The following is an 18,568-nucleotide window of genomic DNA, read 5'->3' as shown; positions in this document are numbered from 1 at the left end:
AAATGATGTTATACAGGAATATATACACAAAGAATACATTAAGCCATTGGTATTTTAAACTTTTTATATTGGCAGAAAGGATTTGATGTATTCAATGCACTAGATTTGATGGAAAATAAAACCTTCTTGGAAAAACTCAAGTTTGGTATAGGAGATGGCAACTTACAGTATTATTTGTACAACTGGAGGTGTCCAGGGACAGACTCGGAAAAGGTGAGTAAGCTTGTTATGACAGTTCCATACCAGCTTCCTTCAGGATAAAGGGGCTTTAACTATTTCTGGTGTGAGTGTGTGTGTGTGTGTGAGTGTGTGTGTGTGTGTGTGTGTGTGTGTGTGAGAGAGAGAGAGAGAGAGAGAGAGAGAGAGAGAGAGAGAGGAGAGGAGAGGAGAGAAATTGATTGATTGTAAATGGAATCAATTACAATCAGTTAACTCAGTCCCCTACTACTATAGGAGGAAGGGGACTTTTCTGTGTATGTATATATAATATGTGGTACATATGTGGTACAGCATATATGGAGGTCAGAGGACAGCTATGAGAAGTCAGTCAGTACTCGCCCTCTACCAGGGCTCCAAGGACTGAACCAAGGTCATCAGGCTTGTGTGGCAAGTGCCTTTACCTTCATAGCCAGCATTATGGCTCAAGGGAGCTTTTAAAAACAGAGATATAGTGTGCTCTATTATAACTCAATTTCCTCTTCCATTTATTTGGTCTAATCCCATTTTTTTTCTTTCTTTAGGTTGGACTTGTTCTACAGTAAGTGGATATGTTACTTATAGAAGGCTGACATTCTCATTTGTTAATACTCGATTTAGTGAATCCTGGAACTGCCATTCCAAAGAAGAATAAAAGCACAAGTTGAGTGAAATTGAAGTAGTTGCTAACAATCAGGACAGATGGCCAATATTACACATACCTAGTTAGGATGTTGAGAGCCAATCTCTGCTGTTGACTGATGTGTGGGAGAGATGAAGGTGTCCACAGAGTTCTCATGGTAAAGAGAGGATGTTGTTCTTCCACTCTAGAAGTGAGATTGTTTCTCTGTGAACCAAACATGAAGTGGTGGCATCATGTTAAGAAAACCTTTGCTGTTAGGAGAGTCACTGCTGCTTTTCTGTTTATTAAGTGGTGATATACTTGTATAACAGAACAAGGATCCATATGTGTATCACCTTACATAATGCTACTGGGAATGTTTATAGAATTGACATGTGGTAGATAATTACGTATGGAGCAATATGAAAATGTACCAGTGACTTAGCACATTTATTATTCCATAAGAAGCATAGTAGCCAAATCAGCAAACATAACAGGTCTATCCCATAAGCATAGTAGCCAAATCAGTAAATATGCAGGTCTGTCCTTTGCTCTTCGGCAGGTCAGTGGATTGTTTCAAAAGCAAAATTTGGGCAAATGTTCAGCATGCTCACTAAAGAGTACACACCGACTGACCAGACCTTGAGACTGTTTGCAATCTCATTACTCAGCAGTGTCAAGGATGTGTGAGGGAAAGGAAGTAAAAGCTCTAAGGTCAGATTAAATGCCCAGGAGTATAGTAGTGCTGTCAGCACACAGATGGTTTGAATGTTTTTATTATGCAAAATTGCACATGTTCCTTTATGCTGACTTTAATTTATCATGAAAATTGTCATGCTAATGGAAAATGTCTTACTTGTAAATACGTATTCATAATTTTGTTACTGATGTTGTTTTTACCTAGAATTTGAAAAACAAGTTTCAGTGTACATATGTGTGTATATGCTGCCACTAATCCAAGGGAAAGTAAAATACTAAATAAGGCCATTGTATAGACTGGCCTTTGAGTCAGATGCCGCAAAGTAGATACTTCTTCCTGCCTTTACTACAGTGCCTCCGCCCCAGTCCAGAACACTACTTCAGACAATATGGCATTTCCTTCCCTACTAGAAAGGACTCAACAAATGTTACTTTTAGGTCGAGTCTTACCTGTTGGCTGTTCTGTACAGCTAACAAGTTGAGAATGGTCGTTATTTTTTTTGAATGATTAGGGGAAATGGCCAAAAAAATGACATTTTTGTAGCATGCAAATCTTAGGAAATTCAAGTTTTATCAGAATACAGCCACATCTTCATTTATAACCTACCTATGGCTGCCTCATGCTACAAAGGGAAATTAAGTAGTTGTGATAGACTGGATTGTATTGCCTGCAAAGTTAAAATAGTTGCTGTCTGGCTGGCCTCTTAGCATATTTATGGACTGAGGTCCTAAGTAGGCCACGAATTGTGCCAGACCTGATAGCACCACTAGAGGGAGCACCTGGGCCTCACAAGTGGTGCAGAAGTGGGACCAGTACTGTCTGTCCCTAAAGACACATGACAGATTTCTTATTTCATATGGTTCATGCCCAACTGTCACATTTTTAACAGAACATCTTCAGAAAATTAAACTACCTATTCATTGGAATACTGTTTAGAAAGACAGTATTAGGTAAGCGAGTTTAGTGAATCTGGATTTACAGCTCTTTGGAAATTGTTTCACTCCTTTTTTTGTCTTAAACAAATTGAGTTTTCAGTTAGAAATGCCAGTCAGGAATTTTTTCATGGGCTTATTTACCTCATGAGGAAGCTTTTAAACCATCCCTTTAGAGGTTTACTGCACATTGCAGTTGTTAAAGAACTCATCGCTTTAAATACACTAATAGTTAACATTGGCATATTCATAATTTAAGCACATGATCCGTATTTTACAAATCAGTAACCAGTGCAACTGCTCGGATATAAAAATAGCTGTTAAAACCAGATACAAATGCAAAGTCTTCAGAGTTGTGTTTAAGTTGCCCTGTCTCTATATCCAAAATGTATTATAAGGTTTCTTTTCTTCAAAAAATGGAAATTTGTCAGATAGAACAAAGGTGGCACAGCCCATGAGTTCAACCAGAACTTGAGGTAAAAATTGTAATATCCCATTTACTTCCTCCTAGAATGATTTTCAAGACACATAGTCAGTTCCTATCTAAAGCACTGGCAGCTTCGTTTCCTAGCCGGAAGACCCATTGAATCTCTCCTCTTGCCACATTTCACCTAAGTTACTACTGTAGTTAATTTTTGTTGTTAGTTTTACTTTTTTTTGTTTTGGTGCTGGGGATCAAGCCAGGGATTATGTGTGCTAAGTACATGTTCTATCACAGAGCTATACCCCCCAATGTATTTTGATAGATGTGTTAAGTATTGTAAGGAAATTAATGATATGCAGGGAGGGAATTCTTATTGAAATAACCTTATCAGGCTTTCCCCTCCTGTATCAATCAAGTCTTTCTCCAAGCTTGTGTCAATGCTTACCTACAAAGAAAGCCAAATTACCACAAGTAAAAATGGTATGCCGCTTTTGAAGACAGTGTACTGCTTAGCATTTAGTGTCTCTCCCTTACAACTGAGCACCTTCTCCAGTTGTTTCACCCACCTTATTAGACCATGTCTGTGGCCCATTTTCCAAGTTTGGTAGAGAAATGTTAAGTGCTGTAGGAAACTGATGTTCTTGCAAGCAAGCATTGTACCAGCCTTTAAAGCAGTGAATTTATACACGCATGGACATTAGTCTCAATAAACTTTGGTTTTGTTAATCATCGTTTTTGAGTGTTTTCTGTACTTCATGGTTTTGTTTCAGTGTACCTGTTCCACCCAGTTAGAAAGACTTGCCATATCTGAAAGAACAACTCCATGCAGGATCCTAAGAATATATGTAAACATACTTTATTTGTTATAAACCTTATTTAGACCATATCCTTTAATGAAATGATAAGTTCATACAAACTACTTTGAAATGGATTTTTTACTTTTGGGTGGTTTCCTTATCTTATTAGGGTTGGGAATGAGTTTCTTTATTTTAAGGGGTTGTAGTATTACAGCTGAGTCCTGCCCACCTTCAGCAATCTTTCTCTTACTAAGTTTTATAAGGTCATCAAATGAAGTATCCAAAATCTCTTTGTCCTGGCTTTCCAACAATTCAATCTCTAAATTGTCTTTAGGATCTTGGGTTCTGTCTTGAAGCCATGGCACATGTAAGCTGGGCACCCTGGGAATGATGGCTCTTACTTCCTCAGCAAAGTCCATGGTGTTCTTTCTGAAGCCCAAGGCTAGCACACATTTTAAGCCAATGACAGGAGCAATTCTCTCGCTGAGCTGAGGAACCTGACAAGCAGGAACAGTTCTGCTTATACTCAGCTGAATCATGTGTGAGGTGATGATGGCAGGCTTGACTGACTTGCACACTAGAACCAGCAGCAGTTCATTCCTCTCCAGAGCTCTGGTGACTTCATTAACACCAATGACCAGCTGTTTTCTGACATGGGCTGGCGTCCACCCTGACACCTGTAGACTCCCATCGTGCTCCTTCTCCTTCAGATGCTTACTAATCTCAACATCTGGGGTACATCTTTGCTTTTCTACAAAAGGTGCTTTCTTCCGTTTCTTATCTTCAATTTTCTGAAATCCAATTGATTTAAACTTGTCTTCGAGGGTCTGTAATATAAAGTGTATGTCCTCTCTCTCCAAGGTGCTCCAGGAAATGACATATGGATTGTTCAGTGATGTCTTTACAACCAGAGGTCTAGTCTTCCGAACAGATCCCCTCTTTGGTGCTTGAGGGGCTGCGGCCATCTTGAAAACCCTTCAGAAAGAAGCAAGATGATGAGATTCTCATGTTAGCAAGGCAGGTTCTGAGAGTATTTTGGTTCTATTCTCCAGTCTCGTTTTTTTATTCCAGATTGATATACTGCAATAGCAAGTCTAAGGCCCAACGAGGTAACCAGAAAGATAACTTTTATGGTAAAATGAACTAATTTTAATTTCCCCTATTTTTTCATGGTATCAGGCAATGTGTGAATGGCTGATGTTAATTTGTTAGCTTCTTCTAAACTCTAGCTGGTGCCTTCCACTCATTTATTTTTAAAAAAATTAGTAACATTGAATAGGTTTGTGGATCACATCATAGAGCACACGTAGGGGTCAGAGGTTTTCTCCTTCTACCATGGAAGTCACAGGGAGAACTCTGGTCACAGGCCTTTATTCTCTGAATCATCTATCAGCACATATGCACTGAGCTTCTCCATTGGGCAGATGGTGTTCTAGGCACAGCTGCTGGTGGGCAACAAGACCCTGTGTCTGCCCACACAGAGCTTATACCCTTTAATTTCTGAAAGTAATAACCTATTTCCATGGCAAAAACTTCTATACTTTGTTAAGTCTTCCTCCCATGATCTCCCAGGTTCCTTCCTAAAACACTCAGGATATACTGGCACATTTTTCCCTTTACATGATCACATGACTACTGCTTTGGCAGGCAATTTCATGAAAACTAAAAAAAAAATTATTTGTGATGAAATAAAAATTAATCCATTAGGGAGAAATAAAGGGCTAGGCTCCTTCTGAAAGCATATTAAAAGCCATTGTCCTATTCATAATCTAGAGACTATGGTATTAACCTTAGAGTTAGTTAGGATGTTCTCAATCGCTCTCTAGTTGAGCATTCATTCATTTAGATTCAGTTTCCCTTTCCCAAAGGCAACTGCATACTTCCTTAGTTTTCTCATTCCTAGAGTTCATCGGAGGGCTGTAAAGACCCAGTTGACAAACTTTAAGGAAGTCCCCTCTGATTAAGGGTCTTCTAATTCAGGGCACTTTCCACAACCCAATTCCCTAACCCATGTGTAGGGTTCCCCAGTGTGTGGGTGGGTTAGGAAGCAGACTCACAGTCCAAACTGAGAATTGGTTTTTCTGAAGACTTCTTTGAATTACGGCTCCATCTCAGAAATAACAGGTAGCTTTTAAGAACATAAGGCTGGCTTATTCTCACCCTAGAGCTATTGAGCTGTGGGGGTGCTCCCGAGCCATGGGGGCTGGTAAGAAGATGCCCAGGTGAATTGGGTTGCCTTTCCGAACTACAGCCCTAAGAAATGGTATTGCAGACTCATTCCCTATCCTGATTCTTCTAGTCACCTTCATTCCAATGAGACCTGCAGCCTTGGTCCCATCAGTGCTACCCACTGGTATTAATACTTTTTCCTTCCCATTACTGCACTGCACTCTCCCAGTCAACTCCTTATTAGCCCTGCTCCCCACAAACTCAGATTGAAAAACAAAAAGTCATCCAAATCTAGTGAGGTGACTGCCAGGAACTGGAAAGATAACGGCCCCACGACAGCTTTTTTCTTTTCCTTTTTTCTTTTTTTGGTTATGTTTTTCGAGACAGGGTTTCTCTGTAGCTTTGGAGCCTGTCCTGGAACTAGCTCTTGTAGACCTTGAACCCACAAAGATCCGCCAGCCTCTGCCTCCTTAGTGCTGGGATTAAAGGCGTGCGCCACCACCGCCCGGCTACAGTTTTTACCAAAATGCAAATCAGTTACTGTATCTGACTAAACCATCCATTGGTGTAAGAGGGACATTCACACTTAAGATGTGCTGCAACCAAGGGGCAGCAAGATTGGGATCACTTCTCTGATACACAGAACCTGAAAGGGGAGCTTTAAAAGCTCTGTCTGCATAAGGTGACTGCCATGCCATATGAATTTTTTAAATGCTGATTAATAAGAACGGAGCTTCACAGAAAAACAGGGTGGACTTGCAAGTGCCTTGTCATCTATGACTGCAAGCTGCTAGTGCCTATAGGATCAACTGCAAACTCAAGGGTTCCCTTTTTTACCCTCCCATTTCTCATAAGCTTTTCTCCTTTCACCCACCAGGCATATTATAGACTCGGCCTATTTAATGAAGCTTCTGGTTTCTCATGTCCGTATTCGCGTACACCCTGCCTAGGATACTACTCATACCACCACATCGTTTCTTCATCAAATTCTTAAGGATTATCTTTGATGCCCGAAGCCATTAGGCTTTAAGCAAAGCAAAAGTCTCTGCGGGTAATAAGAGCGGCCGGCTCACTTTAAAACCAGAGTAGTGAGAAGGCAGGAGAGGCCTTTTCCTTAGGGTCAGGAAAAGAAGCGAATGCTATCTAAGAATTGCTTCCAAACGAAGTAGGAAGTGGGCAGCGGCGAATCCCAGAAGAGTATTAAAAGCAAGTTTAGTGTCGCTGGGACAGAGGTGCTGAACTTGGAGTTACAGGATAAAGACAAGATGGTGGGCTCTAGAGTCTTGCAGTGTTTAGCGCGATTAGAAAGGCGTCGCAGAAAAGACGCTGACTTTGGGAAGGGACCCTGGAAAGGCTGTCAGCAGCACAGAAGCTCCCGTGGTTTCGGGAGACTCAGGGACACTCACGTTCCACCACACGAAGGAATGCCCCCTCCCGGGGTGAATCGTGAGAACAGTTGGAAAGGGCCGCAGGGAGACCTGGAGTTGGGTGGCCACAGAAGCGGGCACAGCCCCTTTCCCACCCGCCCCGCCCCGCGGTGACCGGGGTGCCCACGGGCTGGGACTCGGACCACGGGCGCGTGCCCACCTTTGCAGAAGCTCCCTGCGGAAACCACGTGACAGATGGATTCCTTGCTGCGACTCCGCCGTCACTGAGGGCACAAGAGTCGCGTCCACGTGCGCCTGCGCCGCGCCTGCGCAGAAGGATATCCCTGGCTGCCTGCCCTCGGCATGACGTCACACCCAGTAAGGTACTTAAACTGCAGCTGGCGACAGGTCGATCCGGGTGAGGGTGGGGGTGGGGGTGGGAGTGGGAGGAATCCCTAAGCGCGGAACAATGCTCCAGAGCAGCACTGCGCAGGCTTTTAATCTGTCTCGCGAGAGTCTGTGGTTGCTGTAGTAACCAGCCGCTCTCGCTCCGGATGCTTGTTTAAAGATGATGAACCAACCAGTTCTTGGATCCTGTCTTTCTGGTTTAGCCCAGTTGCCTTAGCCTTGGAATTCTGGCCCGCTATCTTTTTTCGTTCTAGGATCACAAAGTTCCAACCCTTTTAGTTATCCATTCTCTGCACATGTCCCTGCGCCACGAAAATTAAATAAACAGGGGTTGTAGGGTTGAATGTAATTACGATTTATGTCATCTTGACAGCCCAGCATGTCTCTTTAAAATCATAGTCTCCTACCCTGGTCCTCAAAGACCCACTTCCATCTAATAAGGCATAGTCCATTCACTACAAACTTTGTAGGAGTGAAATCGCTGGCTTAGGCACTAACTCAGTATTAGCACATAAGGAAATATAAACTTTTTTTTTTTGGAAAGGAAAATATAATTTTATTTTTTTCTTTTTTTTAAATTTATTTATTTATTAAAGATTTCTGTCTCTTCCCCGCCACCGCCTCCCATTTCCCTCCCCCTCCCCCAAGTAAGTCCCCCCCCCCTCAGCCCGAAAAGCAATCAGGGTTCCCTGTCCTGTGGGAAGTCCAAGGAACCCCCACCTCCATCCAGGTCTAGTAAGGTGAGCATCCAAACTGCCTAGGCTCCCACAAAGCCAGTGCGTGCAATAGGATCAGAAACCCATTGCCATTGTTCTTGAATTCTCAGTAGTCCTCATTGTCCGCTATGTTCAGAGTCCGGTTTTATCCCAGGCTTTTCCAGACCCAGGCCAGCTGGTCTTGTTGAGTTCCCGATAGAACATCCCCATTGTCTCAGTGTGGGTGCACCCCTCGCGGTCCTGAGTTCATTGCTCGTGCTCTTTCTCCTCCTGCTCCTGATTTGGACCTTGAGATTTCAGTCCTGTGCTCCAATGTGGGTCTCTGTCTCTGTCTCCTTTCATCGCTTGCTGAAGGTTAATATTCAGGAGGATGCCTATATGTTTTTCTTTATTTAGCTTCTCTAGGATCACTAATTATAGGCTCAATGTCCTGAGTGAGGTAAGCCAGACCCAAAAAGAGGAACATGGGATGTACTCACTCATATTTGGTTTCTAGCCATAAACCAAGGAAATATAAACTTTTTAAAGAGTAAATGGACCACCTTGAATCCGCAGAGGCAGCATTTGAGGCGGACATCTGTTACATATGCCATGTGTTTCACCTCAGATCTACGGGATATATTTGATCCTTCAACTCATATGGCCAGAAATAAGTAGAAAACAATACGTCAGGCTCTGGACACAATTGTAGTTGTGATCATACACAGCATGAACTAGGAAGTGGGTTGGCTGATCTCAGGAGGGGGTCTCTGTACAGGCTCAGGTCAGCATAGTCCTGGTGGAAGAAGCTGCAGCCAGTACTTTCTACACATGTTGAGTTTGCTGCAGGTCACCCACTTGTCAATATCTGTACTCCCACCAGAGGAAGGCAGTGACGTTCCCGTGAGTGAGACACGTGGTGGTGCAAGTGTCAACTGTGCCCATTCACGCGGGACTTCGGCTTCACATTGTTCAGCTGTGGGCCTCTGTATTTGTTCCCATTGGCTGCAGGGGGAAGCTTCTCTGATGAAGGCTGAGGAAGGCGTTGATCTACGTACGAGTATAGCAGAATGTCACTGGCAAACATTTTATTGCTATGCTCCTTTTGCAGAATCAGTATTTGGTTTCCCCTAGGTCCCCAGCTTATCTAGACTCTGGTTCTTGGCCACCTAAGCAGTGGCAGGTATGGGTTACATCCAGTAATCCAGTTAATCCAGTCAGGTATTGGGTGGTTACTCTCATGAGCTTTGTGTCACAATTGAGCCAGTGTAGCTTGCATGTAGACGGGGTGGGGGTGGGGGGTTGCAGCTGGGTTGATGTTAACCTTTCTCCTTTGGTGATGGGCAGAGTACCTTCCAGGACCACTATCTCTAGTCGGTATGGGTTAAGGCTCTAGGTAGGCAACAGCTTGACGTCTGTGTTCATTGGGTTGTGTGGGTGTTGTCCTCAGCAAGAGGACCTTACCATCAGTTTGTGTAGAACATCCATTAACCTTGACGATAGCCTAGTTTCTCAGGAGTCCCCACGAGGCCACTTTGGCCAACACTTCAATTAAATGTCACCCATTCCCAGTACTGGAAGCTTCATTAGTGACTACTTGATCATGCGGATGGTCTTTTTGATGTTTCATGTATTTGGTTTTTGAAAGTATTTTATTGAAAAATTTTGAGTCTATTTTCCTTAGGGATATTGGTCTGTAATTCTCTTTCTTTGTTGAGTCTTTCTGTGGTTCTGGTAGCAGGGTAACTGTGATTCATAAAATGAACCAGACAATGTTCCTTCTGTTTCTATTTTGTGGAATAATTTGAGTATTGGTATTAATTCTTCTCTGAAGGTATGGTAGAATTCTGCACTAAACCATATAAAACCACCTGACCTGTGGATTTTCGCTTGGGAGACTTTTAATGACTGCTTCTATTTCACTAGGGTTTATAGGTTCATTGAACTTGTTTAACTGATCTTGATTTAATTTTGATAGGTGGTATATATCAAGGAAATAATCCATTTCTCTTAGCTTTTGCACCTTGGCAGAGTATAAGTTTTTAAAGTATGTCTTTATGATTCTGTGTATTTCCTCAAATCCTGGAAATTCATCCTCCATATCTATAGGCTTGTATTGCTGTCCCAGAACCATCAGCTGGACCGTAGAGATCCCTTCCTTTATAAATCTTACGATAGTGTTAATGATGCAAGGTCCATAAGTCAAGGCCAATGGTAAGACCTAGGGCCCACTCAGAGCCGAAAGGAGTATAGTTAACTAGGGTGACCAATTGAATAAGGATTTATACTATAATATGCTTCTTTCCTGGTTTCCTAGTTTTATTTGATTAGGTTTATGGAGGCTTTTATGACACCTGAGTGGTTAGCATAAAAACAGCATTGTTCTCCCAGAGCCAGATATAGAACCTCCCCCCATTGAAGGAACAGTAAGTCTAACCCCCTCCTATTCTGGGGAGCCACCCCAGCTAAAGAAGAGAGTGATTCCTCCAGATGGGTGATGCATCTATGGCTGTGCTTGAAATCTTATAATTCCGATCTTGGAGGATTAGAGCTGAGGTTTCAGCGCCTATGAGAATAGATATTAGGACAGCTGGGAAAACCTCACATTTGGCTTATCCAACTGGTTCTAACTGATGGAGACTTCCTCAGGGAAACAAGCTATTTTTGTGACCAGCTGCACCAAGACAGAAACCCTGAATATCAGTTAAAACTTGGGCATGTATGCCAGGAGTTAAACCTGTGGTACAGGCCCACCAAGTATCATCCGGCAGAATTAAATATCCTGTCCCCAGTGGGTTGAGTTTCACTGCAGAATCAACATAGTTAGGTGGGGTTCGGCCCATGCAGAGGCTGTTTCCTGTTACCGATTGTAGTGTTAGTCTCCCTCTGCCTGAGTGTTGCCATCTGCATGACTGTGTGTCAGGGGAGCTGGTATAACGTCCCTGTGTTGCAATCTCCTCATAATAGTGTGGTCTTGTGTCTAGAGAGAGTGAACGAGCCCTGGTGAGTCTTGGCTTTGAGGCATTCAGAACCAGATAGGTAGATCTTAGTAGATTAAAGAGGCCTGGATTACAGGGTTGATTTGTGGGGGTAGAATCAGTTGTCAGAGACAAGGTCTTAGTTTTAAAGGGTTAGATTTCTTAGGCTTTGCTCTTTTTGACATTTGGGTGTTCATTACCCTATTGGGGCCCAAAGGCTTTTGTGGCTGTAGGGGCTGAACGTCTAACTGGAGATGAACAATGTTCCTGGGTCTTCCTCTATATCATCCCACCTGGTCATACAACCTTAAACCCAGGTTTTTCCTGAAGCCCAACTAAACATTTTTCTATCAGCACCTGTGAATTGAATTAATATTTGGTTACATGTCCCTTCTCCAGCAAACTTAGTTCATCAAGCACTCAAACATCTTGGTTGGTCTACCTACTTTCCCTTGACAAGGTCTCCATCCTTTGGGGCCTTCTGCCAGATATGACCCGTGGAGACACAGCTCCATGAAGCACAGAAATAGTCACTGACTCCTCCACTGGCCTCTACCTGTCTCTTTATCTGTTATACCCAGGACAAACATTAAAATGGTGACTTCTTGTAATGTAGCATCACACACCTCAGTCCAATCATAAAGCATCCCCAAGTCAAAGTATAGATCAGGTCCCTGTAGGTACTGCATGGGAAGTCCAGCTCAGGATCCTTCCTGTGCCAGCATTGATGATTTCCTAGGTGAGAATAAAGGGTAGGTGGGGGTTGTGGTCCCCTAGAGTGACCAGACTGGAAAGCCCCTGCAGGCACATGCTGAGGAAGCATAGGGACAAGCCCGTCACTTAGCTGGATTGGTGAGTTTCTGAATTCTCAATTTTAAAGAATCTCATGGAGGTGCAATGGCTCTCCAGGGTTGACTTCCTCTGGAGCGTAGCCCTTAGGATCAGCGTGTGGGTCTACGGGCTTCACATAGGGATGGTGACTCCAAGTAGGTACCTCATCTACTTTGTGAACATTGTCAGGATGACAGTGTAAAGTCCCTTCCAACCACCCAAGGGCTCTTTTCTGTGTCTCTTGATGATCACCAGATCTCCTGGCCAGAACCGGTGGGGCACAGTGTTGTGATCCAGCTGTCCTCACTCCCCGTGACTGACAGTGGAACTTCCTTGTGGTCTGTAATTGACAAGGATGTTTGTGTTCTTTCTGCCTGGTGGTTTTCCACAGAAGCAGTAGAGGTATAAAAGGCTTTAGCACTGGGGAAAATAAAGCTTGCTGTTCTTCCACCTGAAAGACTTCGTGTCTCAATCCTGGCGAAGCCCCCCCCCCCAGTCTCAGCTATCCAGGCTGCACTGGCTGCAGCAGCACAGGATACAGTGCCTTCTTATAGATTGCACACAGCTGTGGCCAGAGTTGTTTCTGCACCTGAGACAGAACTTTAAGGGAGGAGAGAAATCTTTGGTCATCAAATTCAGCCAGCAATTCTGCCCTAAGATTAGGCAGAATGGGTAGTGACCTGACATACATGACCACCAGTGTGGTCCTGCCTAGAGTCTAAGGAGAATGGCAAACCCAATAGGGAGCAAAGGGGAGGAGAGACGCCTAGTCACTGCCAGACTCAAGGGGTAATTTGGTTAAGTTCTCCTTTGTGGCTGGGTCCATCTTTTCTACCTGACCCAAACCTTAGAAACACTAAGCACAATGAAGTTTCCCAATTGGTCCCCATAGCCTTAATTAGTTTTTGTGTTACATGAGAGATGAATGCAGGCCCGTTATCTGTGCCCAAGAGCACAGGGAGGTCATACCTTGGGATAATTTCTTCCAGCAGCTTCTTGACCACCATGGCAGGCTTTTCGTGCTTAGTTGGGAAAACCACAGTTCATGATGAAAAGGTATCAATAAAAACTAACAATTATTTATAGCCATACAGGCCTGGCTTGGCCTCTCTGAATGAAGTCAACTTCCCAGTTAGCTCTGGGCCAAGTTCCTCTCTCTTGGTGTCCCGTTCTCATGACTCCACTTTTTGCATTAACAAGATGGCATGCGGGACATCGACCTACAGCTTCTGCTGTTTTGGCCTTAAGGTCAAAGACCTTAAGATACACTCTTCTCAAGAGGTCCTGTGTTGTTCTTTCTCCCAAGTGAGTACTCTGGTGTATTTGTCGGACTGACTGAGTGGCAAAGTTTGATGGGAGGATGATCCATTCATCGGGGTCCCGTGTGCACGAGCGTATTCTCTGGAGCCCTTGGTCAGTGTAAGCTGGAAATTCTAGCAGTGTGGGTGTTCCCATCTTTGGTGGTGTGGTCAACAGGATGGCTGCTCTCTGGAGGGCAGCCTGCTTTGCTGCCATGTCTGCCCGACTGTTCCCCCTTGAGATTGGGTCCTCTCCTTTCTGGTGCCTGGGGCAGTGTATGACAGCGCTCTCTTGGGGTAGCCATATTGCCTGTAAGAGGTATAAAATCTCCTGTTTGTTCTTTTGTAATAGTCTTTCCTTCCTCGTTCACCATTCCCCTCTCCCTGTAGATGGCACCATGGACATGGATCATGTCAAATGCATACCAGCTATCAGTACAGATATTAAATCTTTTCCCCTTATCCACTGCACTGCCTTTCTTAGAGCTATCAGCTCAGCCCTCTGGGCTGATGTCCCAAGAGGTAGGGCCTCTGTCCATATGACTTCTTCTTCAGTTGTAACTTCTGCTCCTGCATATCTGATACCATTTTTGATGAAGCTACTGCCAACTGTTAGATCATTGTTAGCTTAGCCCTTCACAAAGGGGTGTCCTTGAGGTCTGGTCTGATCCATGGAGATGGCTCAGGATGTCCAGACAATCATGGACAGGCCAATCCAGGTCCGGGTCTGGGAGAACGGCAGAGTTCGAGGCACTGCTGTGGGTGTATTGATCCTGGGTGGGGTTAAGAGCCAAGCCAGATGATAAGTCAGCGGAGCATTAGTAAGTTATCTACTAGGAGGATGTTTGTTTAAGGACCCCCCTCAACAGCATGGTGTGGCCACTTTAAGAGTTGGCCCCAAAGTTAGTTTGTTTAGTAAAGCTGATGCTGCCATTATGCATAGGCAAGGAGGCCAAGTAGTAGCCACTGGATCCAGCCTTTTGGACAAGGAGGCTACTGGTCTTTTCTGTGGACCCAGGGTTTGTATCAGGACCACTTTGGCCACTCCCTTCTTCTCATCCACATCAGGTGGAAGGGTCTGGTGGTGTCTGGTAGCTCCAAAGCAGGTGCAGAACTACCTTAATTTCACTGAAGGCCTTTTCTATCTGTGGGGTCTAATTGAGGGGAGTGCCTTCCCATCGTGGCCTCATATAAAGGGCGAGCTAATTCAGCAAACCCAGGGATTCAGAGCCTACAGAACCCAGTGGACCCCATTCTCTCACCTCTTGGCAATTGCTGTGTCTGGAGACCCTCTCGATGGTCTCTTTCCTTGCTTTTGACAGCCATCTTTTGCGCCCCCCCCGCGTCAGCATGTACCCCAGGTAAGTTACCTCAATCAGGCCGAGTTGAGCCTTCTTTGCTAATACACTATACTCCAAGTCTCCTAAAGTTCTAAGCAGCCCTTCAGTGGCAATTTTGCAAGCTTCTAAGTCAGCTGCTATCAGGAGGTCATGCACATACTGTCATGAGCTGATGTTGGGTTGGGCTTATCGGTAGTCACTCTAGTCCTCATGGAGGACTCATCAAAGATGGTAGGAGATGTCTTGAACCCTTGAGACAGTCGTGTCCAAGTCAGCTGTCCATTGAATCTGTCCTCTGGATCCATCCATTCAAAAGCCAACATAGGCTGACGGGCTAGAGCCAGTGGCAGGCTAAAGAAGGCATCCTTAAGATCCAACGAACACAGTGTAGATGACCTGTTCTGGAGGCAAGACACTTAGAAAAGTATAGGGGTTGGGAAGTGTTGGAGGAATGTCCTCAACCCTTCTACACCTCCCGGAGGTCCTGCACTGGTCTATAGTCATCGGAATTGGGCTTTTCAACAGTAACAAGGGCGTATTCCAGGTCCCAGGTCTCTGAGGCACTTAATATGGGGAGTGATCCCCTGTGGGCCTCTCTGGGCATTGGGTGCTGTTTGACATGCGTTGGCATTACACCAGCCTTCAGTTGTATTGGTAGTGGGGTGTTGTGCTGCAATCCCAGGTCCCCCGGTTTCTGCCCATGCTTGTGGAATTGTTGGGAGCCAATTTTGAAGCAGGTCTCTACTGTCTCTTTGATTTGAGGGGCCCACAAAAAAATTTGTATTCATCCACTAGTGACCTGGTGAGCACGTGTATTGACTCTCCCTTTTGATCAATCACTGATATTCCAGTCTGGTCAAAATGGATGTGGGCCCCCATTTTAGTTAGTAAGTCTCTTTCTAACAGTGGTGAATATGGGCTCTCAGGGATGACTATAAAAACGTGGGGCACTCGGCCCTGTCCTGTGTCCACTGATCTTCCAGTAGTCCACAAGTGCTGGTTCATCCCTTTAGCCTCTTGCAACCAGGACTGTGTCGGTGACATTTTGCTAGGGGTTGTTTTAGAATAGAGTGTTGTGCTCCTGTATCCCCCAGAAAAATCTATGGGTTTACCCTCCACCTTTAGGGTTACCCCAGGCTCAGGAAGGGGCTCTCCGCACTGTCGCCTTCAATCACTTATCTCTTCCAGTTCCACGACCTTCACTCTTTAGCCCTGTAATTCAGGGCATTTATTCTTTCAGTGACCCAACTTCCTACAGCAGGCACATTGGTCTTTCTGCAGACTAGGACTATTGCACAATCTTTGCTTTAGACCTTTCCCTTAATAGGTGAATCTGCAAAGGTCAGTGCCTGTCTTCTAGTCTCTGGGCTTCTTGAGGCAGCTAGAAGGACTTTGTGTGCCCCTGTGTCTGTCTTTCTAAAACTCTTGTGAGCCCCTTTGTCTGCCTTCCTTCCAGGGTTTCCCTATTATGAAGTACGTTCTCAGCAACCGCAAAGCATCCAGCCAACCTCTTGCCTTCAAAACCTGTTGTTCTCTGCAACTTTCGGCAGATATCTGGTGCTGACTGGTTGACAAAGGCCAGGCTGACTGCAGACTGATTCTCAGGTGCTTCGGATCCGAGGGTATATAGGTCTTACAAGCTTCTATCAGCCTCTCTAGGAATGCTCCTGCTGTTTCTTCAGGCCCCTTGGAGTATCTGACTGGCTTTGGACAAATTTGTGGGCCAATTTGAGGCAGCCTGGAGATCCCCTGTTAGAGTCTGGCGGTAGACTTGGCCTTTCCCTACCTTCCTCTGTGTTGAAATCCCAGTTGTGTTGTGTCACAGGAAAACCATTATTTATGAGGTCTGCATTGGTGGTAGGTCTTCCATCTGGGCCTGGAACCAGTTTCTGAGCCTCTGTTATAATATGGCCCCTCTCTTCAGTAGCGAAGAGGACTTGGAGCAGCTGGAAACAATCATCCCATGTTGTCTGGTAAGTGAGAGGGACAGAATCCAACAACAGGTCAGTAAGCCTGAAGGCTTTTCAGAAAGCTCAGGATTTTGTCATTTCCAATTATGAAAGTCGCTAGCAGCAAAGGGCCAATGACTCAGTGCTGCCTTCCCTCAGCATCAGGTGGGCACACAGCATGCAATGAAAGGGTCATGGAGTCAGTCCCAGCTGGTGGGTCCTACCTTTGAGAATGCACACGTGTAAGAGAAGGCTCCTCCATGCCCCCAACCTTCCAATTTTTCCCATCCCAGCATGCCTCTGGGTAAGGTGGTTGGATTGAAAGGAACTCTTCAAGTTGCCTGGAGAAGGAAGACAGGGTACAGGGATGCAGTAGACAGTGGCCTGTTCTCCTCCTTTAGTTTTTCCTTTTTGTTCTTCAGTCACAGCCACAAATGCCCCTAAGGGAGGGAGAAAGGGTTTTAGCTGTGCAGGGGGTTTTCTATAAGGTATTGCCAGGTGGTGATATAAGGGACCTGTCAGGATGCCCCTGTGACCCATAGATTATGTTCTTGACTCAATAGACAGTTGAGAGGTCAAAGTTTCCCTCTTCTGGCCTTCCTACCTTCATTCCTACAAAAGACAAGGAGTTTTCCCTTTTGGACCACGACTCCCTAATCTTCAGATGCCTGTAGCCAGATTCTGCCTGTAACCACCTCTAAGTATGGTGGTCTTTGAGCCTCTGCCTTCTCTTCATAAAATACAGTCAAGATGAATAGAGAGCTGTATGAAATTGAGCAGAGGTGTGTGGGCCTAGTAAATAGTATTACTCCCTCTATGGGTTCTGAGAAGGGTCAGCCAACAGGAAGCCATCCTCCACCATACAACAGGCCTGAGCTCCTGGGACTGTAGTGCAGGAGGGAACATGGGAACCTTCAAGTTCAGTCATATTTCAGAGCAAAGACATGGCTGGCGGAGTAGGAACAAAGTGGCTGATGGAAGACATCTAACTGGTTGGAGACAGACAAACTGAAGAAGAAAGCTGTCACAGGAGCCTGTGTTTTACACCATTTGCCCAGCCTCTCTGTGCATTCTGGGGTAGCACACCAGTGCATTCAAACAACCGCAAGATGAAGATACTCAGAACCATGGCCAGAGAGATGACTCAGTAATAAAGTGCCTGCTGTGGAAGAACAAAGACCTGAGTTTGGATCCCTGGTGACCCATGAAAGCCTGTTATAACAGCGCATGGCTCTAATCTCCTTGCTACTGGGGGCAAAGATAAGATGATCTGAGGGCTTTATTGGCCAGCCAGTCTAGTGAAATAGGTGATCTCTGGGTTCAATAAGAGACATTGCCTCAAAAAGCAAAGTAAAGAGAAACAGATGATGGCCAACATTGCCTCCACAAGAAATGTACCTACACACGAACACATGCACATGCATACACCACACACATGAATGCACATACACATGGAGACTGTAAAAAATAACCAGGAAAAAAGCTGTTCCTGTTTTCAGTGCGTGTAAATGTTTTCCTATTGTTTTGCAATGGAACGGGACAGCTGTTCAACTTAGGAGTTGAAATGATCTAGAGCGGGCTTAAGACTTATGTGAGATGTAGGTGGAAGATCTGTCCATCATCCAGCTCCCAAATAACGACATGGAGACTTCTTATTAGTTATAAAAGTTTGGCTGGTAGCTTAGGCTTGTAACTAACTGCTGCAATTTCAGTTAACCCATTTTTATCAATTTACAAGTAGCCACATGACTCATGACATTTACCTGTCCTCTTCCATGTCTTGTTCCATCTCCACCTGACTGGTGACTCTGCCCTTCTTTTTCCAGAGTTCTGGCTGCCTGGCTCTCTTGCATATACCTATTC

General features: G+C 44.8%; 3 protein-coding genes across 8 annotated transcripts in view; 2 read left to right on the top strand and 1 right to left on the bottom strand.

Moving 5' to 3' along the window:
• Window positions 1–3,599, top strand: part of Nmt2 (N-myristoyltransferase 2) — a 44,052-nt gene extending 40,453 nt beyond the window's left edge. For all 4 annotated transcript variants that reach the window (XM_075970498.1, XM_075970495.1, XM_075970497.1 and 1 more), the window contains 2 exons: window positions 76–213; window positions 741–3,599. In XM_075970498.1, coding sequence (XP_075826613.1) covers window positions 76–213; window positions 741–761 — 159 coding nt within the window. In that variant the 3' untranslated portion in view covers window positions 762–3,599. The remainder of the gene's footprint in view (window positions 1–75; window positions 214–740) is intronic.
• A 114-nt stretch (window positions 3,600–3,713) lies between these two features.
• Rpp38 (ribonuclease P/MRP subunit p38) lies at window positions 3,714–7,576 on the bottom strand. The gene is made up of 2 exons (XM_075970489.1): window positions 7,427–7,576; window positions 3,714–4,645 (listed from the first exon to the last, which is right to left on the bottom strand). The coding sequence occupies exon 2, from the start codon at window positions 4,633–4,635 to the stop codon at window positions 3,790–3,792; it is 846 nt and encodes a 281-aa protein (XP_075826604.1). The 5' UTR covers window positions 4,636–4,645; window positions 7,427–7,576; the 3' UTR covers window positions 3,714–3,789.
• LOC142848437 (acyl-CoA-binding domain-containing protein 7) overlaps window positions 7,480–18,568 on the top strand; it is a 154,736-nt gene continuing 143,647 nt past the window's right edge. For all 3 annotated transcript variants that reach the window (XM_075970491.1, XM_075970490.1, XM_075970492.1), the window contains exon 1: window positions 7,480–7,589. In XM_075970491.1, the coding sequence (XP_075826606.1) occupies window positions 7,570–7,589 (20 nt within the window). In that variant the 5' untranslated portion in view covers window positions 7,480–7,569. The remainder of the gene's footprint in view (window positions 7,590–18,568) is intronic.

The sequence above is a fragment of the Microtus pennsylvanicus genome, chromosome 4 (assembly GCF_037038515.1).
Source record: "Microtus pennsylvanicus isolate mMicPen1 chromosome 4, mMicPen1.hap1, whole genome shotgun sequence".
NCBI classification, from domain to species: domain Eukaryota; kingdom Metazoa; phylum Chordata; class Mammalia; order Rodentia; family Cricetidae; genus Microtus; species Microtus pennsylvanicus.
Note: the sequence above shows the minus strand (reverse complement) of the source record. Positions and strands in the feature narration are given on the sequence as shown.

Excerpts from the sequence above, each read along its gene's own strand:
- Rpp38 (XM_075970489.1), bottom strand. The coding sequence starts at position 4,635 with ATGGCCGCAGCCCCTCAAGCACCAAAGAGGGGATCTGTTCGGAAGACT.